Below are 25,746 nucleotides of genomic sequence, written 5' to 3'. Positions count from 1 at the left end.
TCTAAGTTTCTGGTAAAAATCTGGGACATGACACTGGAACCAAGTTTCCACAGTCTTACCTATAGTTATTGCCTTTCTGTTTTCTGTTAAATTGTATAGGCCGGATAGACAGTGGGGGGACATACCTGGTGCAGGGGAAAAATATGCTGTAACCCCCATATCAACCAGTCAGATACAAACTTATTTTTTCGTGTGCCGTATAGAAAATAAAAGCAAACATCTGATTACCATGGGTTACACACCTTTCCACAGTGCACCAGCACTCATAAACGCCCCCGATAGCTGTCCATACATTATAATGGTAAAAATCATCATTACGCCAAGAGGCCTAATTTCAAAAGGGGGGTGGTCTGTAAGATTGGGGTGCCCTTGTGCATTATATTATAGTTTGGATGGATCAGACATGGCCTTAATTGGTACTGGGAGGATGCAACACTCCCATAGGAAGGAGTGTATTTAAATAGAGAATATTCTAATGAACGCTCTTAATATTCAGTGCTCACCAGTCCCTCCAATGTGAAACTTATGGTGTTTTGTAAAATTAACACAAACTCCCAAATCTCTGTTTTTTGGTGCATGATAACGTCTCCCTCATGTACGTACTTTCCAGGTCACTGATGAGTTGGTTGTTGTGTAATTTGACAGCACGATGCTGCTCCACTTGGTCTTCCAGCTCAAATATGGTGTCCTTCATGTCCTTGATTTCAGATTCTCTCCCGCAGCTGTTCTCCAGCAGCTTCTTATTGGCAGACTGGAGCTGTTCTTCCCTCTGGTCCCCCAGTTCTTTCAGGTCATGGCATTCAGTCTCCACCTGAGGAACAGAGTTTATAAGCTTACAGAACCACTCCTCTCCCTTGCCCTTACCCACAAAACAAATAAAACCAATTTATAGAAAACAAAATGGATTTTTTCAGTTTATGAAAACTGGAAAAAACAAACAAACAAAAAAAATACATTACATCTTCACTTTTATGCAGCTTTGCATTTTTGTTTATTTGAAAATAACGATCACAAACTACAAAACAGAACCCAAACCTTTTGACTTTGTCTGCTGGCTGTTTGCAGGCTGCATTGACAAGCAATTAGAATAGAAACACAACACTTTTTTCACAGTCTTAGCACAGATAGTTTGTATCCAGTAATCTCACTATTGCTGGCTTCTCAGTGTTTAATGAGCAAAGGATATTACAACGTTGAAACACCAATAAATATTAAATAAAGAAGAGGAAAGAACTTTATGTATAGGTTTCAGAATGCCAGCAAATACAATGTTATGGCTCATTTATAAACTGTGGTTTATGGTGTATTTAAGTCGATACTGCAAATAATCCTCTTTAAGAAAAAACAATTAGTATAAATAGCAAATAACGCATAGCAGAAATTGCATCCACTAAACATGAGACATGGCTCAGTGAACATTGTCCCTTTTGATATACAGTAACATTGTCAGTGACCGGAAAACCAAGGGCCAAATATTTAAAATCTATGACCTTCCCGGGAAATGGAGTACTAACTATGGAATCATTACATTATGCACATTTTATGCTGTCTTATGGGCCCCTCGTATCATCAACAATGTGCATTTTTTATTTCAACTGTCATCTTTAAAAATGTCTGGTAGTTCAATCGTTTACCAAAAATAAAATATATTCACCATTTGCTTCAACAGTGGTTAATTGGTTAATTTAGTCATTTAAGTCTTTACCAGTGTCTGTAGCAAGGGAGGAGGGAAAAAGACTTAGCAGGCATCCTACTAGGTTAAAAGGAAAGATGGCTTTACCACTGGTTTTAAAACACTGTCAACAATTCACGTGGTTTGTTTCCCCAATAGGTTTGTGTGTATTTTTTTTGGAGTGGTAATTTTTATATATTTTATATATCTGGAGTCAAATATTCATCTCCATAGATTCCCCCCCCCCCCCCCCAAAATAAAGAAGTAAACCAGGAAGTAATAAAAATTAACAAAACTAAATATAATAATTTGGATACGTATCTATTAATGTTGAACACCACAATGGAGCAATATTTGCCTATTAGGTTGGGTGAGGTTAGATGGGGAGTACTTGCATTGGGCTTTGGGTTGCATTCTTCTCCCTCTCCAGTTTGACCTTTCTGGTAGATGGTAATATGGTTTTCTCCAGAATTTGTCTGTAACGCACACCATTCAGCTTCCCATTGATGCTGAAAAGCATCCACGTGACATGATGATGCCTCTTGGCATTCAACACTAAAAAGGTCACTTTAGTCTCTATAGTATTTTCCGGACACATTTTCCAAGCCTTTGCAAACAATGCCCGAATAAAGACCCTTTCTGTGGAATTGCCTTAGACAGTGACCCATGTGCATTATCTAATAGCAGTCACTGACTTCTGTAGCTCATTCAAAGTCAGAGTGATTCTCTGATAAGTATCCTCCTTCTATGGCAAATACGTTCTAGGTAATGTGGCTATAGTTGCATTCTTTTGTACAAAGCCTTTGCACTGGTCTTCTACTCTCCCCTATATTTATGCCTCATAGCCGACTTGCTTGAAATGCCCTATAGTCTTTTTTTTTTGGAAAGTCATAACCATGTTCTGGGACTGCACAGAGAGAGGGGTATCTAGATTTACAAAAGAATAGACAGCGATCAGTGGGGACGGGGGGTTCTGTCTGTGATAGAGGTAGGATGATATGAAACCAATCATTTTGAACAGAGATATCAGGACAACCTACATGATTAGGGGTTGGCTTAATTAGGTTATCAGTGGCTGTCCGGACATTTACATCAAGATTATTCCTCAGTGAGGATCTGGTGAGGTCTCCGAACATTCCATTGTGGTTTAATCCCAGACTTTGGGAGCTGACTAGTATTCCAGAGGTTCATATATGGACAAGGTATGAAATTAAGCATTTGTATTAGCTGCATAGTGACATCTCACAAACGGAAAATCCTTTGAAAAGCTTAAATCTGAATTTACGGTCCCATACAATTGTTTATTTAGGTTCCTGCAGTTGAGATGTGCATTATGGCTCAGTTTGGACAGATGTAGCAAATACGTAAAGTTATAACTTTGGAGCAAATCTCAGATTCTGATCTGATAAGATGCACTTTTTCCTTATGTGGTCTCTTGGTAAGAATCCCTCCAGATCCAGCTATTGATGGTTATGCAAAGAGGAAGATCTATATACCTACCTGAATGGGAGGAAAACTTATAAGGGGACTAGACATTCAAGTTACATGTCTCTATCATACATATTATAAAACTAGCAAGAAACATATAACATATGCTTTACATGCTTGCTTCAAACGTACTTTTCTCTTTAGTATGTGACTGTACAGTTATTAGACCTTTCTGATTAGAGGCCAATGAATGTCTGTCTCTACTGCATAATGTCTGCTCTCCAAACTTGTGTCTTCTGGGAATAATAGAGGAATTGGTCCCCGAGAAACATGAAAGTCTTTTTGGGACCGATGTCATCTTATGCTAAAAAAAACGATAACAAGTATATGGAGACAACTTGCATCGCCAACACTAGTGGAAGGACAAATTAATTCTCTGTTGTATAAAAATATACATATTTATCAGTAGAACTGTTCAGCTAAATCTTACCAGATCTCCATGCCCTGTATATGTTCCCCATTATCAGCTGCAGGTACCAGATAAGATCATCAAGACCACTGGAATACATGCACCAAAATTATCATTTGCCCCATCAAGCTGACAATTTGCTATGAGTGAATAGGAGTCTGTCTAGTTTGACATTACATTGTACTGTTAATGTAAAATATAATAAAAAGATTTCTTTAACAGAAAAATCCAGCTGCCCAGTGCTGTGTGAATAGGCCTAGTGCTATCACATGCTTGGGAACCGCATATTGTTTTTTTAATCCTTTCGCTCTAGGAAATTCAGTCCCCTGCTGTCCGGCCAAGGGCTGGTTGGTATTATGGCAGAAGAGCCCCACGCTACAGCTTTCTGGTTACAGTGCCTCCAGTCTTGGCTGGCATAGCCTAGCGCTGGTAGTTACATTTCTAGGGAGACCCAATGCTTTTCACCCCCCTGATTTTGCCAATAGAAGCCTATGCTGGCAGCACAGAGTGGTTCCCGCTTGTGTTATTTTTTTTAATCATCAACAGCACAAATCTTGCACCGGGGAAAAAGCAGTTGCAATAGAGGTGTATCTGCGGCTGCCCCCTGCTCTATATAGCACAAAAGGCGTATTAGCACACCTTTACTGTACCCTCTCCCAATCAGCCGCTCTACATGTAGATAGACGTGTCTCCTTGTTGCACCTATCAGCACACAAACTGAGACAGACTGCTTATTACTGTGCATGCACAGAAAGCACATTTGCGCTTGTTTCAGACTTACATCTGACTCTACAGAAGGCCGTTCGTGAGAAACGCACAATAAAGAAACACAAGTACATGACAGAAACTAGTTTCACTGTAATGGTGTTGAAAAGTTTGAGGAAGCAGATTGAACAGATGTCATGGAAATTTAAAAAACCAACACACATTTACATACAACTAGAAGAGAAGCTTAATTTTGCATTTGAAAACAAATTTTTGTGGTGTTACGAGGGGGGGGAGGGGATTCATTATGAACAAACTGCAACATTTAATCATATATGACTATTATACACTAAATAGCTGCTCTATGAAAGCAGGTCACAGATAATGAGAGGACTACATTACAGCGATATCAGAATCTTCCCTGTACATTTGTCTCACATGCAAGTTCTGGTCCTGTTCTATAACAAATGTCTGTCCAGGTTAGGGGAAACAAATGGCTGTCTGACCTAGTAACGAATGAATTACTCCTAAATTCATAGGCCACAAAGGTTGTGTGAGCGCAGAACAGGATCTCATTGTATGAGAAGATTAACAATACCTCTGGGTTCAGAGATTTACCACATCAACAAAGGTGTGTCCATGAGCATATATGGAACAGACTCAAATATCTAGAGCCTAGGGGTTAGTGCGTTACATCATTCAGCAATAAATATTCATCAGAGCAGGATCACCATGTAATAACAAGTGCCAGACTCAAATAGGATTGTCACATAAAGGAAACATTTAACGTTTGAATGAAAAAAACACATCAAGCTTATCCTGGACTCATCCCAATTATTGATGTGATTTATTTAACGCTTATACTGTTTACAACAAGGGTCTAACAACCCAGGTCCTGCTGGATGGCAGACTCGGTCACAAACAGTTGTGTGCCAAACCTCAGCCTCCAACACCAATCAAGAATGCTGGATACTCACTAGATAATTCCAGTACCCTGATTAGTGAATGGCTGGTGCTATCCAGCAATCAGAATGCGAGATACCTGCCAGACAGCAACCAGTACTCTGGCCGTTCACCAATAGAAGTGCTGGGTACCCACTAGATAATTCCAGTACCTCAATTAGTGAATGGCTGGTGCCATCCAGCAATCAGAACGTGAGATAACAGCCAGACAGCTGCCAGAACCAATAAAAGTACTGGATCCCCACTAGTTGGCCCCGATCTGCTGTTGAATAACCAGCACTATCCACCATTCAAGGGACAGGCAGCCGTATAGTGGATATCCAGCACTCTGGTGCATAGCTCTGGCCATTCACCGATCAGAGCCCTGGGAGCAGCCATAGGTGCGATATCTTCCCAGCACTTCCTCTCCAGCGTGCCCCAGAGGAATACATCAGAACTGCAGCATCAGTACATTATTGGAGTCTAAACTACGTCACCACCAGAGATCTGGTGTCTGCATTGTAATGTCATCAGACATTTGGGGTCTGCCTTATAGGACCACCAGAGATCAGGGGTATGCAGTTTATAAACACTAGAAACTAGAAATTTAGGTCTCGGCATTGTAAAGTTATCAGAGATTTGGCGTCAGCTCAACAGTGAAAGCCGGGCATTGTCTTTGTGGGAACAGTATAATTTATCAGAGCATCAGTCCACAAACACAAATTGTTTGATTAGAATTCAGAACCTACAGCTGAGTGGTTAAATAAATAACTTCCTCTATAGTAAATCAGACTGCAGTCCATCATTTTGAGTTGAGCGCCTCCCACCGCGTCACTGGCAGTTCCAGCAAAAACAGCAGCTGTAACTGGCGAACAATAACAGCCAGGTGATGCTTTTAGTGTAATATGAAATTCATTTTATACAGGTAATTAACATTAAACAGGAATTCAGCTTTAAAACACAGCAAAAAAAAAAAGATATTCCTTACAATAAGAGAGTTACTCTACAGGAAAACATGGGTATGCATTATGTATTATTCCAGCACAGGCTGAATGCATGTAAAGCGCAGTTGTGCAATATTCTGCTCTTCACTCCCTACAGTGAACACATGTACACACAATGCACAAGAGCAAGGCAAAAATGAATAAATCAGTAACAGATATATTACAACATTATGTAACCACAGCTATAGTTTGATATATTTTTAAGGACTTTAGGACTTTGTTAGGACAGATGACCCCTCCCCTCTCCAGCTGTTCTAATTATATCATAGATTTTGTTTTACAATTGTAATATACTGCCTAGGATGAATATTCCAATTCCAGATCTGACTGTAGATTTCTGCAGGGAAGGACTTGGACTTGAATCATGAATTAAAAAAAAAAAAAGGTTTATTTCAAACCATACAGCAGGTTCCCATTAAATCTCAATATTGAATAATTCTGCCATTTCCCACAAGACTCCACTACATGAGGCAAATGATTCTACTGTATTCCACTCACTTCATAAAATTCAAGACACATCTGGAGCTCCCTGACCCTTTAACATCAGGGGGTGCTGTTTGGCATTGATGTTCAAGTCAACCAAAGCCAGCTGCCTACCACTTCCTCCATTCCTCCCCCATCCTCATCCGCAGCACAGAGTGACCTGACCCCTGGGACGCTGATTAAAAGCACAAATCACGGCCATGCCGCACACATCGATTTCATGTCCGGAACCAGAACAACCCCAGTCCGAGCACCTGGACTACAAAATCAAATAATGCAAAGCCAAACCCAAATATTCAGCAGTAGTGTGGATTTAACTCCCTTATACGTTTTACAACCTTCCTAAATGTTATGTTCCATGTTATGTGAGGGTAGGGCACGTCTTCAGAAACTTGTACATATGGCTCCATTTACTGCTACGGTGCATAACACCACCACATCAGAAGGGAAAAGGAACAACTGTAGCTTAAAGTGTCCCACCATGGAGGCAGCCATTTTATAGGCTGATCCAATATTCAGCTCATCAATTCATCAGCAACTAGTGACCACTAACGAAGGATTCCCAGAATGCTTCAGTGATGTCACTAGTTTGCACGGGATTGATAGATGGCATCCTCATGAATAATGGTTTCAGATAATAAAATGTCTGCCTCCTTTGTAAGTAGGTGACAGAAGCATTTTAAAGCAGACCGTCGTCTACTTAAACACACTTTAGCTGTACAAACAACATATAATCGCTTATCTGGCCAGAACAAGTCCCATCAGAGAGGAGAGTGAAACCATCAGCGTTACATCCACATCTGGGTGAGAACTCTATTGGGTGAGAACTCTATGTACGGCAGAATACACTGTAGGAGGTAACGCAGCACATAGCTCTATGTACGGCAGAACACGCTGTGGGAGGTAACGCAGCACATAGCTCTATGTACAGCAGAATACGCTGTGGGAGGTAACGCCACACAGAACTCTATGTACGGCAGAATACACTGTAGGAGGTAACGCAGCACATAGCTCTATGTACGGCAGAATACGCTGTGGGAGGTAACGCCACACAGAACTCTATGTACGGCAGAATACGCTGTGGGAGGTAACGCAGCACAGAACTCTATGTACGGCAGAACACGCTGTGGGAGGTAACGCAGCACAGAGCTCTATGTACGGCAGAATACGCTGTGGGAGGTAACGCAGCACATAGCTCTATGTACGGCAGAATACGCTGTGGGAGGTAACGCAGCACATAGCTCTATGTACGGCAGAATACGCTGTAGGAGGTAACGCCACACAGAACTCTATGTACGGCAGAATACACTGTAGGAAATAACGCCACACAGAACTCTATGTACGGCAGAACACGCTGTGGGAGGTAACGCAGCACAGAGCTCTATGTACGGCAGAATACGCTGTGGGAGGTAACGCAGCACATAGCTCTATGTACGGCAGAATACGCTGTGGGAGGTAACGCAGCACATAGCTCTATGTACGGCAGAATACGCTGTGGGAGGTAACGCAGCACATAGCTCTATGTACGGCAGAATACGCTGTGGGAGGTAACGCAGCACATAGCTCTATGTACGGCAGAATACGCTGTAGGAGGTAACGCAGCACATAGCTCTATGTACGGCAGAATACACTGTAGGAGGTAACGCCACACAGAACTCTATGTACGGCAGAATACACTGTAGGAGGTAACGCCACACAGAACTCTATGTACGGCAGAATACGCTGTGGGAGGTAACGCAGCACAGAACTCTATGTACGGCAGAATACGCTGTGGGAGGTAACGCAGCACAGAACTCTATGTACGGCAGAATACGCTGTGGGAGGTAACGCAGCACAGAGCTCTATGTACGGCAGAATACGCTGTAGGAGGTAACGCAGCACATAGCTCTATGTACGGCAGAATACACTGTAGGAGGCAACGCCACACAGAACTCTATGTACGGCAGAATACGCTGTGGGAGGTAACGCAGCACATAGCTCTATGTACGGCAGAATACACTGTGGGAGGTAACGCAGCACATAGCTCTATGTACGGCAGAATACGCTGTGGGAGGTAACGCAGCACATAGCTCTATGTACGGCAGAACACGCTGTGGGAGGTAACGCAGCACAGAGCTCTATGTACGGCAGAACACGCTGTGGGAGGTAACGCAGCACAGAGCTCTATGTATGGCAGAATACGCTGTAGGAGGTAACGCAGCACATAGCTCTATGTACGGCAGAATACACTGTAGGAGGTAACGCCACACAGAACTCTATGTACGGCAGAATACGCTGTGGGAGGTAACGCAGCACATAGCTCTATGTACGGCAGAATACGCTGTGGGAGGTAACGCCGCACAGAGCTCTATGTACGGCAGAATACGCTGTAGGAGGTAACGCAGCACATAGCTCTATGTACGGCAGAATACGCTGTGGGAGGTAACGCAGCACATAGCTCTATGTACGGCAGAATACGCTGTGGGAGGTAACGCAGCACATAGCTCTATGTACGACAGAATACGCTGTGGGAGGTAACGCAGCACATAGCTCTATGTACGGCAGAATACGCTGTGGGAGGTAACGCAGCACATAGCTCTATGTACGGCAGAATACGCTGTGGGAGGTAACGCAGCACATAGCTCTATGTACGGCAGAATACGCTGTGGGAGGTAACGCAGCACATAGCTCTATGTACGGTAGAATACGCTGTGGGAGGTAACGCCGCACATAGCTCTATGTACGGCAGAATACGCTGTGGGAGGTAACGCAGCACATAGCTCTATGTACGACAGAATACGCTGTGGGAGGTAACGCAGCACATAGCTCTATGTACGGCAGAATACGCTGTGGGAGGTAACGCAGCACATAGCTCTATGTACGGCAGAATACGCTGTGGGAGGTAACGCAGCACATAGCTCTATGTACGGCAGAATACGCTGTGGGAGGTAACGCAGCACATAGCTCTATGTACGGTAGAATACGCTGTGGGAGGTAACGCCGCACAGAACTCGGTAATGTACAGCTTTTGAACCTGTGATTCTTATTAAAATAAAAGAATGTACTTTACGTGAGTGGTCCTTGGCCCCGTTTCTCTGGTGTTTGGTTAGTGTGTGAGCATTTTCCAGAACCAATTACAGACAGGATGAATATTACAAGATTCAATATGTGTGGCGCTCGAGGGAAGAAGATTCCATATTTCAGATACATCTACCTTTATGGGATTTATAATAGCCATATAACTTGCAACAAGTACAATTTTGGGTGTGTGCCATGGTATACAACCTAGCTCTTATTACGTACAACTACGGCTTGTTAGGCATAACATGTTCTTGTACCAGGGACTTTGCTAAGCACAGTAAATATAAGGGATCCTAGTGGTGGACCCACACGGGGAGTACTGAGTAAATTAAATATTAAGCTGGATAACCAATACTTTTGACTATTTTGTCTGAGAAATAATGCCACTGAGGTTGACATTATTTGAGCCATACAAATGGCTCTGTAGTGCCAGACATCTCTATAGTACAATGAAAATTACACCATGCTAATTCAAAAGAAAGCACCATAAATATGAAATGTTCGTTCAACCTTATGGGTGCATAGCTAAAACATTCATTCAATCTGTAGCAATTTGGCCTCCAGAACTGAATGCAATATCCCATCAATGACCTATATAGTGGCATCACCAGCTCTCTCTTTCTGCTACTAATTATTATGGAGCAGACATGAGAATCTGACTAGTTTCTAATTGCTTTGTTAGTAATTAATTAAAAATATAATTAGAAAATACATTGATAACATAACAAGAGGGATCATTTTTTATGTAACGTTGAATCAACTGTTCATTTGTGGGACCTGGTACACTCTAAACAGACACCTCAATGTGAATGCTTAACAATCAGTGCAGGCTACAAACTACTAAATACAGATGATAATACGTTCTGACCTTAGCCAGCAGACACTGTAGTTGTTTTACTTCACTGTTGGCTCTCAGGAGCTCTTGCCGAAGGTCCGAACAGGTCAGCTCCAGATTTTCTTTCTCCATGTGAGTAGACTTCAGCATCTCTTGAACCTCGCAGTTCTCAGGGCTGTTTCCCACCGCTGTAATTTCAGCCGCTTTCTGACGCTCACCGTCCAGTTGAGCTTTCAGTAAGCTGCTTTCAATTTTCAGACCTTCGACTGTGACTTTCTGATCCTCCAAGCTCTTTGCTATGAGTGTTTTCTCTTTCCTCTCAGTGTCCAGGAGACTTTGTAGTTTGCCAATTTCATCTTTTTGTCTTTTGGTCATCACCTGAGCCTCCTGGTGTTCTTTCTCGAGGCTTCTCAGGCTACTTGTTAATTGCTGCTGAATATTGAGCAACTTTTCCCTTTCAAACTGCGATTTTTCAAGAAGTTCTGCATATTTCTTCTCCACCTCTGCTAGCTTGTTTTGGACCTGAGTTTCCTCTGCCTTTGCCTTTTCTTGCAGGAGGCCCATCAATTTCTCATTTTCTTGACTGAGCTGTTCTGCTCTCTGTCTTTGCTGCTGTAAGGAACTTTCCAGGAAAACTTTCTCTTCCACAAGCTTCTCGCTTTCAAACGTTAGCTCCTGCACCATGAGGTTCTGATCAGAGAGCTCTTGCAATGTCGCCTGGAGTTCCTCCGCAGTACTGTGCTGGTTTTCTTCCATCTTGTGTATCCTTTCAGTCAATGAGGCTACAGAAAGGTCACTTACGTTATTTGGAGAACTACCGCTTGTTGAACATTTGGAGCCTTGGCATGGGATACTTCCAGATGATCCTGGTCTAGACGGGACATCAGCTATATGCTCAAAGTCAGAGTCAGGTGAAAAGGAGGCTTTTGTGACATCACTGCTTGAAGAACCTGATATCTTCAAACCACTTTCACCTCCTGGCAGCTGACAAATATCAGAACCACCAACCAATGGGCTCTTCAACTTACTCCCAGTATTTGTTCCTTGTGTGGAGGGAGATACTAGGCTGCTATCCGTACCATTGCTGGTTATAGTGTCCGAGAGAGGGGACTGCTCTAAGCAATACAGTTTCTCCTTGAGGTCTTTGTTTTCTTTACGGAGCGTAAAGAGCTCCTGTTGGAAAACCACGTTCTTCTCCTGCAGAGTCTTTAATAATAATTCAGGGTCACTACACTGCAGAAAAGGCATCTCTGCGGATGTGTCCAGTAAGTTCAGGATCTCAGGACTAGGACACAGGTCTTTGCATTTCTGCAGCTCACCCTGGAGTTTGCTAATTTCAAAATCTTTTGTCTTTGCTTCAGCCAAGAGCTCCTTAACCTGCAATTCCAAAAAAGACTTGTTGCTGGATTCATTTTCCTGCTTAGGTTTTGGAGGTGCACGTATATTCTTAGCGGGTGTAGAAGTGCTGGGTGATGAAGGGCTTGGTACTGTTTTCTTAGGTGTAGTGGTTTGACCACGCAAAGCTGTTCTGTCTCTTGCAAGCTGAGTGGGCAGATCTCGGGGGGCCGGTATACCAGTCCGCCTTGCTGTGGACACCGCCCCTAAACAAAACAAGAAAGTAGTGATGTTAAGCAAATGGATACATCTATGTAATTCATACAGAAGCATGACATTAGATTCCTTGTTCTATTTTGTACTGTTCACAAATAATTCTAATTTGCAATGAAAAAACCTTGTACCTATTTTAACTAGAACAGTAACATAAGTCCGTCACTGAATGAAATGTACAAGATCATTAATACATATTGCATAATCAATTCAATAGAACAATATTCCTGACAGATGAAAAGAAATAAACATTTTTTCATATTGTGACATTAAAGAAACATCATGAGCTGCAATTAAACAATTAGATTATGAAAAGCTGCCCACACAGCATGGTTCTGTGCTCTTTGTAGTACTGTGCACATTAAAAGGTTTCATGCTTTTTTAGATTTTTTTTGTTTTTATTTGTATTCATACCATAATTTGCACTATGTCCCCAAGAAACATTAAAGCCACAGTTTTTTCAAACCGCAAGTTTTGAACTTTAATAACATGAAATTGATTTTTGTACGATTGTCTTGGATGTCCACAGTCTCCTTTGCAAAATCTCTGTAGGGCAGGCTGATTTTGCTGCAGAGTCTCTCAGCTGGAACACATTTGTGTTGCATCACTCTAGCTAGTTCCTGAGGAGAGTCACCTGATCTCTACAGCCCGCCCTCCAGGTACAGGATGGAAGAAGAAGGTGTGTGTGTGTGTGTGTGTGTGTGTGTGTGTGGGTGGGTGGGTGTGGGTGGGTGGGTGTGGGTGTGTGTGGGTGGGCTTGATGTAAACAAGTATGCTGACAAAAGGGGCATTCCAAAGTATTTATGCTCACTACATTATACGTCATTTCACAGTGGTTGCCATGGTAATAACATAACGCTTAGCAATCCGTACATCATTAGTAGCACCTTGAAGGGAAAAAGATGTCCACCAAGCATCTTTTTACAGTAGACCACAGTGATTTAGGTTCTTCATTTTTTCCACAAGATTGCAGCTTTAGCACTGTGCTGCACGTAAACATAACAAATGCTTGTTTAACAAACAAAAAAAAACAACAAAAGCAACAGTTTTCTAAATTCCCATCACCCAACCCTGCCTTTCATGAGAATCCAAGGAATATTAAATAATACCAGTATATTCAGGTGCACTAAAAGAACAGGATGTTATTCGCTACACTGGAAACTAGACCCTACCCTCTTTACTCTCAAACACCCAGTTATGTCCGTTAAGGTTTATCAAGCATTCACTTATGTCTGAAAACGTGGGATATTCAGAACATTTTGCTTCACATTCTGAACAGATAAACCCTATCCTTACACAGACAAGCACAAACAAGTGTAAGAAACTTACTTCGTATTCAGAGCACAGCATTGGATACTACTCAGTCGATAAAGCATTAAGTCAGAGGGTTGTCATGAAAATGAATAGGATATGAATGACTTATTGGCCATTTAAATGAGAAAACATTAAATAATTAATCACTTTAATTATGCAAATTAGGATCCATTCATAACTATGATTATGATATAAACTATGTAAACTATGATATATCAATTCCTAGATCTTATCGACATTACTTAATAAAATAATTAAAGTGTCACTTAACCCCTATTTCATCTTTAATCCACTGTACTTAAATGTTAATTAATGGCACTTCCCAAAGGATTTAATTGTTTTCTATTCAGAGAGGACTTGGTGAATAGAGCTCTGTCCCGAATTAAAATGAGAATCTATAAATGCTACAAAAAAAGTATTTAACATATTAATCATTCCTTTCATATCCAGGACTCATGTGCCAGCAACACAATAACACCTATCTGCTTTGCCATTATGAAGCATTCAAAGGAGACATTATTAGGGCTGAAAATTTTCAAGTGGGTTTTTTTGAAGAGAAAGATTAAAACAAAAAAAAACAAAAAAAAAACAAAAACTTTATTGAAATATAAAAAAGGAACATTCCATTTTAACTTCAAATTAAACCTTCACAGTTAGAAAAACATAAAAGCGACGACAGAAGGACAGTGATAAAAGCTGAATAAAACCCACTGTATTAGAAAGAAAACTTGCATCCAAAAAAACTGTACACAGTGAGAGCTCTGTTTTGGGTTAAAACCCGGTAGGCTAAAAAACAAAGCAAGTAGTGTTTATAGAAAGGGAAGATGGCAAAGGACATTCTGACTACAGAGCCGGCAGCCCACTCAGGCAGGTCAAAGAGTTAGATGTCCACAGCTGGAGAATTCCAGGCTGAGAGGCAGAGAAGAGGATAAAATACACCAGCAATTAAGCCATTATTAAATCACAGAAGATTGGGTCACTAAGGAGACAAATGTTCCTGCAGTCTGCCACAATGACAGCACTATTATTCCCTGTCATGCTTTCTTAAGACCGTTTCCAAGCAGTATCTCTGATTTTGTACACATCCACTAATAAAAGGCAATAGAGCGGCACATACAGGACCTGTAGTTCATTACATCCCGTTATTTGGTTTTTACACAGGAATAGGTATGCTTTACATTTAGAAAACAAGGGTAATGTCAATTTTAGTGAGGATACAGGAGGAAGTCATGGGCATTTCCTTAATTTTCTAATGTCATGTCAAGGGGCATTAATCTCAAGCAAACAAAAAGAAAATGGTCCTCTCCACAAAATACTACAGTTGTGTTAAGATTTGCTCAAATGACGGTGTTGAAAACAAAGATAAAAGGATATGTTCCACTTTCAAACAAGCGTCCTCATTTAAGTCTATTAGGCCAAATGTACATATTTTCCAATACAATATGGTATCAATAAGCTTTCATTTAGATCAGGCCTGTCCAACCTGCGGCCCTCCAGATGTTGTGAAACTACAAGTCCCAGTATGCCCTTCCAGCTATCAACAGGTTGTCTACTGGCAAAGCATGCTGGGGCTTGTAGTTTCACAACATCTGGAGGGCCGCAGGTTGGACAGGCCTGATTTAGATGATACAACACTTCCTGGCCTCCTTTGAAGTAATCCAGTTTAGTCTTGTTGCTCCGGACAAAAGATGCTCCTGTGCGGTGTTAGGATTCTCTGGACTATCCCCTACTACTTCATTCTGTGTTACCTTCTCTGCAGCTGTTCGCTCTGTGCAGGCAGGATTCAAATACAATCTGGTCCATCCAGGCAACAGGTAGTTTTCAGGTGTCAAGAAAGGAGAAAGATACTGCTTTGTGCTGGTGTGAATTATTGGCGCTATATAAATAGATGATAATATATATAGCTCTCTGCCACAATCTGGGCCCACAGTACAGTACTGTGCAGCTTCTACTTCACAATACTCTTGATTTCGGCAGAATTTTCCAGATCATCAGACCCCAAATAGGACAGAAAGCGGTTGGGTGGAGATTGGACAGATCTGGCTTGGTCTAAAGCAAGACACTATTTGGCTGACCACAGGAGAAACAAAAACAAGCTGGTGTTTACCATATGATCAACTCTAGTCAACATTAGGCCATTCAAAATAATTATGTCTAGAACAATCAGAAAGCATGCTACATAAACTGACGTAGCACTCGTTTTTATTTTCTCATAAACGACCAAGAGACCCATGCAGTGCTCTGGGTCCAATAAGACGTGCAACATAAATTCCGCATGCGAGTTGACAGAGGAAATATAGTGTGTTCTTTTTTTTAAACAATATTCTAAACAAATGTGCTCTATCTGTATGTGGTTCTTTTATATACTGCAACACAGTTAATTCATAGTGACAGGGGCACTTTCACTTTTTGAGATTAAGGCATTAATGTCAAAATGATGTATATGTATTCACCGTGAAAAAACAGGAACCACTTGCATGAGGTTCATCAGTCCATTCAACCCAAACAGAGTGCACTAATCATTTCAATCTATCTCTATGATGAGTCATAACTATAGAGAAAGAAATATGCTTCAGAATAAATGGTGATGATGATGAAGTGAACCATTTTCAGATAATTGGAAAGATTAATCATGGAAATTCATAGGAAAATTAAACCAATAATACAACATTAATTTATTGGAAATCTACGGATGGCCACTACAAGGAACTTACACTGTACTCAAAAATTTGGTTAGAGCAAAAAATAAAATGGAAAAACCTTAACATGACATACAAGAGGTTTGGTCGTTGTTAACCAACTTGAGTTCCCATGTCATCACTTCAGTCTTCATTAGGAAAATATTTATTACAAGTAACAATATGTTCCTACAGTATTTATAGATATTAGAAGTCAATGCTGCAACCTGTGTAAAAACATTGGGACCATATAATAGTATGAGGCCACAGGTCAATAACTCCTTGGTAACTTTTAATATCACAATAACATGCAGTAGGGAGTGAATTATACCATAAATAAAATATTACAGCGGACAACTGTATGCATTTGTCTTATTAAAAGCATACACAATGTCAAGGCTCCTTGGTTTTCTGTCATAGTATGAGACCCGAGAACACATCTACATCTAAGTGAATGCTGTCCTTATATTGGATCAACTGATATGTTAGGTTTAATAGTCATATAAAGCTATTTTTACATTGGGGATGCAATGCTTGTAGAATGAATACACATTCTGGGACAGTAGGCACTTCCTTGTAAATAAGGGAGGTGGTGGAACGAGTTCCTATGTACATGCTGTTTGCTGTCACCGGATCTGGAATCCTCAGCCATTAACATCAGCTGTTCTTAGTGATGTAAGTAGTCTGCTGGGTCTATTCTTACTTTCTCTTCCAGTTTAACACCAGGGGACAGCTGTTTTCCAGATAACCAGTAGACACAGCTAATATAGCAAGTCCCAAATAAATAATTTATCAATCGGGACACCCATCTAACACCTCTAACAAATTCTGTAATGGACAGCTCCGCAGCTTATACCTGGAGGCCTGTGTTTAAGTACTTACAATGCATTTACGAACATAGATTTTAACTATACAGACAGACATTAACAGTCTTCAATACGGTCATTTTAAATACAAAACAAATTAGCTGAAAGATTGTAAGAAGTAAACTCTTGTCTGTAACACAATATATGGCAGCATCTTTACAAAGTCAAACAAAGTCCACTTCCAGTTTGGCCACACACCAGGGTTACCAAATTGGACAGATTTGGGCTTTTGACAGTGCGATCAGCAGGTGAATACGCACAGGTAGACATGTCTCCTGCTGGCCAGATTTCCAGATTTACTTGTCATTCACATGAATTGGACTTGGTAATATCAGGTCTTTTTGCCAATGTAAGATTAGCTGGAGAGGCTTTTAAGATGTAGATCGCTATAGTTTTTTTTGTGCAGACTTAATCATTTCATTTTTCTGCACTGCTCAGATCCCCAGATTACCCAGCCTTTTGTTAAGCAGGTTTTCCTTTTGCTTTCTCTGATGACCAGACTTTGACAAGCGTGGTCCCCCGATGCTACAAAGACTGAATGGAAGAGCAGTTCCCTGTCAAGTCAGCAATTCTTCATATTCTACAAAGGGTGTAGTTATAGTGAATGTAATATTGCAGAGGCCAAACTGAATTACTCTGCACCGATCAACTGCAGACAGCAAATCAAACATGAAATAATGACTCAGCAACACTTTTATTTATTCTAGGTAAATACAAAAAAGCTCCTCAATGTTTTAACTCCTATAGCACTATGCTGGTTAATAGACGTGCAGGAAACAATATATACTGTACCACGTTTTATTGTGTAGTCATAGATGTCAATATTTGACTTAAGATTTTCATGGAAATGTGCTCTAACTATTGAACATAATCATAATAAAATTCTAATGCATTTTAAAAACTATAATAAATATTACTAAAATGTTATAGCAGTCACTAAGAACAGATACTAGGAACTGCACCCCTCAGAGAGAACCAGGGAAGTGGTACTATGCAGTGTTAGGCTACAAAGCGCTGTGTTACTCCAATAGATCCTGTGAGACCTACTACATACGTTAACTCTGTCATACTGCTTGGCTATCAAAGGGATCTAGAAGACTGTGTAGCAGATCACTTAGGAGACATCATGCTCTTGTGTGATAGCGCCAGTCACATCGGACACAACTGCACATTGGCATGCACAATCACTCAAATTATAGGGCAGTTAGTACACTTTTTGTTAACTTATTTTTAGAGTAAGAAAGTTTTGTAAAATCCATTATGTCAGCAGTGGGGGAAGTAAAGAATAAGAATTAAATGCATACTAAAGGAATTATATCAAATAAAAATGCTAGTGATATTAACAAAATAAAACCACATAATATAATACACACCAATAACATCCATGCTGTAATGTATAGGGGGGGGGGCAGCCATACTGTGATGCATAGGGGGAAGGGAGGGCAGCCATGCTGTAATGCATAGGGGGAAGGGAGGGCAGCCATGCTGTAATGCATAGGGGAAGCTTCAGCTATATGTGCTTTGGAGCACACCTGGCCTTGAGACACCACAGTATATACAGAGTTTTGAATAAAATGCTCTTAAAATTAGCAGGCTAGTGGCACAGGGCTTTAAAACAAAAACAAAAAACACATCATGAAAAAGACCTGCTGTAAGAACCTCTCTAAACCCATCTACAAATTTTCTCCACTAAGATTTACCTCCCCTCTTATAATGGTGCTTAGTGACCTCTCCACATCTATAGGACTGAGACATCCAAACTAATCAGCAGAGCAAATGAAGAAGCAGCAGAATTTCTTCCACTGAAATCTCTGGGTTTCCATCAAGGGAAGTCACAGGTGCCTTCAGTTCATGAAACCCCCTTTGATCTAAGTAGTAATGCTGCTTCTACTTGACACAGCATATACATTAAACAATCAGAGAGAATCCCCAGTAACTTGATGCTGAGAGCTAGCAGTGCATTATGCTTTTCTTTCCCTGCATCCAAAGCATAGTGCATTACATCCCAGCTATAATCCATAGAGCTCTATTGCAGGAATATGGGCAGAGCGAGACCTCCAGTACACAGAGAGGAACATGGAGGCTATGGGCCCCGAGTCATTAAGGAGAGCAAAGCAAAAGAAAGGAGTAACTTTGCACCTTGGCAAAACCATGTTGCATGGAGGGGGTTCAATTTAAAATGTGGGACAGATTTGTAATTGGGGTAGGACATGTCCTAGATCTACTTAAAAATAAAGTTATAAATTACTTGTTTGCTACATGACACAAATGTTAGTATTTTCTTTATGTGCAAAATAATGAATCAATTTGCACCCCTTGTATTGTAATAGTTTGACCAGGATCAAATGTACTACTTTTTTACCCTTGCTCTCCTTAATGACTCAGGCCCTATATGTCCAGAGGGACTTTATTCATTATCGGACATTTACTCCTAGCGGAGAAAGAAGTTCTGGAAGTGGACTTTCCAGTATTCAGCCTGTTACAGAGTTAACATCCACATACATCAATCCCTTCTTATTTTACATTACTAATGTATGTTCTATTTCCAGACTATTTAACCGCTAAAACCTCAAACCTCTTATCTTTCTCAAAATACAATGAAATAAAAATTAAAACAAACAATAACTTTTGCAATAAAACTATTAAGATAATTATTTTTTGGATTTGTCAAAACTGAACGCAACTGGTTGAGACAAGCAACTACAATCATAGTAACATTTCCCTGCCATGAGACCAAAGGAAGTTCCATTTGAAAAATTAATTTTACGCTGTGTCTAATCTCCACTGCTACCGAGAGACCCAAGTAGCACCAAAGGCGATCTGCAAGGTCCCGGCTATGTGTCAGTGCAATGACCAAGATAATACAGCGAATGGTGAGGGTCAAGGAACAAAACCAAATATATGGCTGAGCATTACCAATAAGAAAAAAATACCAACACTGCCTAGGAGAACAATCCAACCTTTTATAGCCACCTACGGTTGTCCACAATACTGCAGCATGGTCAGCAATTACAAATGACCTTGGTCATCATTTTCTGATCAGCTCCTGTCAATTTTTATTTCAAGCGTTATTGTGACATTTGTTTCAACAATTTGTGGTAAAGAAAATAAGGGTTACTACAGTCAAACTGAAAATAAACCTCTCACGCAGTCTCTGCATTGCCAGGTACGAGTCCATTGGATGCTGTATAGTGATCTAGTGTAGTATTCTTACTGCCTACAAAGCATCTGCTCAACAGTGAGTCTCTGCTTCCCTGGAAACTTCCACTGGACTCTATGTGTAGAATTTTATTTTAAATCATATAAAGGCCATTCTATGGTATAGTCAAAGTACTTTAAAAGTAGAGAATATGGTTATACACAGTAACTGCCTTCTTTTGCATCACAGTGACGGTTAGACTAATTTCTCCAACAAAGTTTTGCAGACAAATGTAATTTACGGGTAACACAGACACTCTCTCTCTCTTCGGAAAACAGGAAATAGTACATGTATTGCTCAGTTTTGCATAGTCATGCATGGACTCATTTGGTTACTGTAGAGCTGTGATGGCCTCTGAACCTATCACCTTCCTGCTTCACTGTCAAATTTGTTTGTTATAGCTTGTAGTACCTGTTTAAAATGCCTGTTGATATATTACAGCTAGGCATCTATTTCTTTTATTAAATCTATTGTTTTAATTTATCACTTTGGGTAATGTGCGGCTCTCTTGAAGGTTAGATGTCCACCCTACGCGGCCCATGAAATGTATTAGGTTGTCCATCATTAGCGTAAAATGTCCTAGTACATCAGAATCCTATTCCCTAGACCAGGTCTGTCCAATTATTCTACAAGATCTGTTTTTGCTGGTTGGATGCAGCTTAGAGATTAGATTAGAGTAGCGTACTCTACATTTTGAGATCAGTATGTATGATAATCATTATAAATAATAATTGCCTATTTCATGTAAATGTTCTACACAGCCCATTCCTTAGTAAGCAGCAGCTAAACAATTTAGTTTCTGTAATGAACAATTCTATGTTAACCCGGTGGTACATTCCTAATGCCTGTCTAAAAAGCAATATTAATCCAGCCTCAATGAGTCACAGCTATGTGTCACATTATAGGTGTGGTTCAATGTTCAATACTCTAACAGCAATATATCACAGAATTAAAGAAACATGTTGATGTCTCTAACCTGGCAGAGCCAAGACAGCTCTAGTACTAGAATAGAACATTTTACATATTACATAGTTGAAGGATTAAATAGGTTTTGAGGTCAGAGTAGCGCTAGATTAAATAATTCTCCAGATTTTAGGATGTGCCTTAGTAAAGATATACAATGTATTTCTGTGATAGTGGCAGGGAATTAGATTATACCTCTAAAAGGCCACGGAGGGATGAGAATGAATAAACATTTTCTGATTGCTAGTGCTGCGTAATAGGAATAAGAAATACAGATACGAATTGAGAGTGTGATCATCAAAATCACAGAAATATGTTGGTACAGAAGGTTTAGTAAACTCCTCGGTGAAAGTACAATCAATAAACAACTACAGTTTAATTGGTTGTACAATGAACGCACATGCTGATAGTGAAAGCATTTAAAAACAAAACACAAATATTTATTATTTTACAGATATGAAGTCATGCATAAGAACATACTTTTGACAGGTCTCTTAACTATCACTTACCGTATTTCCCCATGTATAAGGCGCTCCCATGTATAAGACGCACCTTACTTTTGGCCCCGAAATTTGGAAAAAAATATTACCGTAGCTGTCAAAAAAGGCAGGGAGAGTGTAATGGCCGGCAGCACACTCTCCCTGCAATCGCTGCCACTGTGCCTCTGTCCCCCTCCTCCTGGATCCCCGCTGACACTCTGCCTGCTGGCTACTGCATCCCCGCTGAAACGCTGCCTGTCTCCGCCTGCTGGATCCCCGCTGACACGCTGCCTGTCCCCCTCCTCCTGGATTACCCCCCCCCCCCCCCCCCCCCGCTGCTCCTGTAACGCTACCCCTGTATCAGACGCACCCAGGTTTTGGTTTGGGAAAAAGGTGCGTCTTATACATGGGGAAATACGGTATTTATTCTCAGACATTGTTTTAGTCTTTTGTCAGCTTCTTTTCACATTTTCATTTCAACACATCAAAACAGCATGTGCACTTTTTGGGATTCAACAAACTCCATTGATTAAGTCAGGGCTGACATTCTTTTTCCCCCAAAATATATTCTAATATTGTGAAGCTGGGACCACATCTGCGTTTTTTCTGCTGTATAACTTTTACCTTGTTTATTATGATTGTGTTATAATTATTTTATTATGTTACAATGAGGAGTTTGTATGTTCTCCCCGTGTTTGCGTGGGTTTCCTCCGGGTGCTCCGGTTTCCTCACCCTTCTCCAAAAACATACTAGTAGGTTAATTGGCTGCTATCAAAATTGACCTTAGTCTCTCTCTCTCTGTCTGTGTGTATATGTTAGGGAATTTAGACTGTAAGCTCCAATGGGGCAGGAACTGATGTGAATGAGTTCTCTGTGCAGCGCTGCGGAATCAGCGGCGCTATATAAATAAATGCTGATGATGGTGATGATTATCCTCAAATTATATTTTCCATGTCACATTCAAACTATAGTGTCAATATAGTACTGAATACATTTAATAATAAAGTTTTTTTTATTAAGTAGCTGGGGTTTTCTAAAAAATTCAAAACACATCCCCAGGATACAAGCATATAACATGGGACGGCTATTCTATCATACACCCTTTTTTAATTTGCATTGGCCTTTTTTAGAATAACCCTGATAGGAAAGGCTTTTACACATCTTGTAGCAAGCAGAAAAACTGGACCAACTGGACGGGTATGAATAGTGCAAAAAACCTTCAACTCCTCGAGGGGTTGAAAGTCCTCATCTATAGAACAAAATATTTAAAGTAATTGCAATGTAAAGTTCAACTGTAAAATACTAGATATGAAATATATATATTATACTTCAATTTGTTAGTTATTCTCATTAATCATATAATTATGTATTTTGGAACAAAAAGGTTGTGCTCTCCCAAAGTTCATGTAACAGCACTGGAAAATACTCTCACACGTCCTGGGAAAGTCCAAAGCCTTCTCTTAGAGACAGAGCCATAAATAATCTTACAATCTAAAGTTCAGCCAATTAAACACACCTTAGTTGGAAAATAAAAGTTCATGGTGGTCCTGAACATAAAAAATATAAGTAAATGATTCACAACACACCCAAATTACAGTACATGGATTTATATTTTTTGCACAGATACATACCGTAATTGGGACAGCTATTTTTTTTTTATTAAAGCCAAAACTGTACCACCCGTTTACTGGACAAACAAGCCAGGCCTTGTTGTGTAAACCCTAACAGAGACCATAGGAAAAACTCAATAGATGAATGTAGCGTTTAATAAGAGACCAGACTTCCTTTCCTCCATGGAGTAAAACTAGACAGGGAAAAATCCATTAAATATTTATTATAATAATAATAATAAAAAAAAAAAAAAAAAGGTTGCACAAGAATCTAAAAAACTTTGGTTCTAGTAAAAAAAAAAAACACCTCATTCTTCCGGTTCCCCACCATCATATCCAGTGCACTTTACAAATGACCTCCAGAATAAATCTGATGGTAATACTAGTTATGATATGCATATTCCCTTTCTACTTCTTTCTACATAAGGTTTCTAAATCAGAATACATTTTGTAAAAAAAAAAGAAATCTTCTTATAAACTATATGATCTGAATGCTCCTCACTCTGGTCACTGTATAATAATAATCAAAGGGGTCGACCCAGAAAGGGTAAAATATTCACCCTCGGACACCATTCATCTTGGGGTTGCTCTGCGGAAGGGGGGGTGAGTTAGAGAACCAATCAGAAGCTGCAATCTCCGAGATATCAGAAATGGCGGTCAGACATAATATCTAGGGCTATCTGGGTATAAAGCTTTACGTGTTCCCTATTGTAGCTTGTTCTTGTGCAGCGTAGGTTAATCCCTGGTGGTGCAGGTAGGTGGTTCTGTGTGCTCAGGGAAGTCATCTCCCTGGAATGTAGCTTTGAGTGTCTATGGTGCTCTAAAGGGGAAGGGAACTAACTGGTTGTCAGAACCCTAATTCAATTATCTATAAACTATAAAATTACAACATTCACAAAGACAGATAAAACCAGTACTAGTACCAGGACTCCCAACAATCCCTACTATGGAGAAACAAAGGTTGTGGGCATTGTTTGGATGAAACTAGGTGTGATCTGGGTGAATCATGGCAGGGGCTTATTTGTCTGAAGCTTTTGATTTTAGAAATGTTTGGAGCTCTATTACATTGAATGTAGGAACTGAACGGAGCTTTTCGGAACCAAATAATTTGACTTCCAAATATATTTATACATCAAACTCAAAAGAGGGGACTTTGAAAGAAAAAATGGACAGGCAGATTATGTACAACAAACAGGACAGACAGGTGGGCGTTATCCGAGTGTTTTGAAGTAAATTTTATACCTCACAAACTAGCATTGGAAAGACACAGTGATAAATTAATGGTAAGAGAATTCTTAAATATGAATGTTACTAAAAATCAAACAGATGAAGCTTATTAATCATTATCATTTTAAAAAATATTAACATTTTGCAAAGTTCTAAAAACAAAACACACTACACCTTATTACTCAAAGGTTACCTCACTGATTATATTCTAGAACCGAAAATACCGGCTCTAAATACCTTTTAGATCGTCTTCCTAAAGACAATATTTCTCCTTATATAGTAGCATTCTAGTAGTGTAAAGTAATTAACTACAACAGCTCCTGCATGTTTTAATCAGGTTTGTGGTATATTAAGACACATATGGACCATTAAAGCTGAACAAAATTAAAATAAAAAACATTACACTTACCATTCTAAACGATATTTAGATATTTTATACGAAAGCAGCAATCCCTCATAGTTTTTTTCTTTTTTAAAACAGCAAACCATGTACCTTTGAAGCATGAACTTTCCTTACCTATCCTACAAATTATTATAACTTTTTCTATACCCCCTCTAAGGATTCCACAGGGTCACAGATCTCAGTATGTCATGTGATGGCAGAGAGGGAAGAAGGAGAGGAGGATATCAAATTGAAAACAGAGCTCAGAGGCGCTTTCCAAAGTAGTCACATAACACTGGAAAATGTACAGAATTATCCATTAATAGCAGTCCAAAGAAACAAAGCAAAGAGAAATTGTCATTTCCAAGCTGATTCTCATAGCCTGTCACAGTGACATAATACTATATATACAATTGGAGTGCTATTTTAACTGGGATTCTTCTTTAAATGCAAAGCATTGAAGGGAATGTCTTGCAAAAAAAAACATCCAGATCCATCCAAAAGGTGGCTCCAATCTGTATCATAGAGGATGGCAAGTGTAGGGTCTACTGTAATAATGACCTATTATTCTCACAGGAAATGCACCCAAGAATATTTCAGATAAAAAGACATTCCCATGGAAAAACAATTCTATGTTATGCAGTGTAAACACAGGAATACACTTTTACTGTCAAATCTGTGCCTTTTTAATCTTGGTGTTGAATAAGGAGACTTTTTTTAAAAGCAGACTTAATAAAAATTGTTACTTTGTTGACACCTTGTGGCAGTTTAATGGGGTGGAGGAGAGATTGCTTCATTGTTCAGATGCAGTAAGGAAAACCC

General features: G+C 40.0%; 1 protein-coding gene across 8 annotated transcripts in view; it reads right to left on the bottom strand.

Moving 5' to 3' along the window:
- The window catches only part of SPECC1 (sperm antigen with calponin homology and coiled-coil domains 1), a 286,055-nt gene that overhangs the window by 99,439 nt on the left and 160,870 nt on the right, over positions 1 to 25,746 (bottom strand). For 7 of the 8 annotated variants that reach the window (XM_075196912.1, XM_075196915.1, XM_075196914.1 and 4 more), the window contains 2 exons: positions 10,632 to 12,199; positions 604 to 811 (listed from right to left, as the gene is read on the bottom strand). In XM_075196912.1, the coding sequence (XP_075053013.1) occupies positions 604 to 811; positions 10,632 to 12,199 (1,776 nt within the window). The remainder of the gene's footprint in view (positions 1 to 603; positions 812 to 10,631; positions 12,200 to 25,746) is intronic. The other variant, XM_075196919.1, reaches the window with a different exon arrangement.

Source organism: Mixophyes fleayi, chromosome 2 (genome assembly GCF_038048845.1).
Source record: "Mixophyes fleayi isolate aMixFle1 chromosome 2, aMixFle1.hap1, whole genome shotgun sequence".
Taxonomy (NCBI): domain Eukaryota; kingdom Metazoa; phylum Chordata; class Amphibia; order Anura; family Limnodynastidae; genus Mixophyes; species Mixophyes fleayi.
This window is presented reverse-complemented; position numbering and strand designations above follow the sequence as displayed.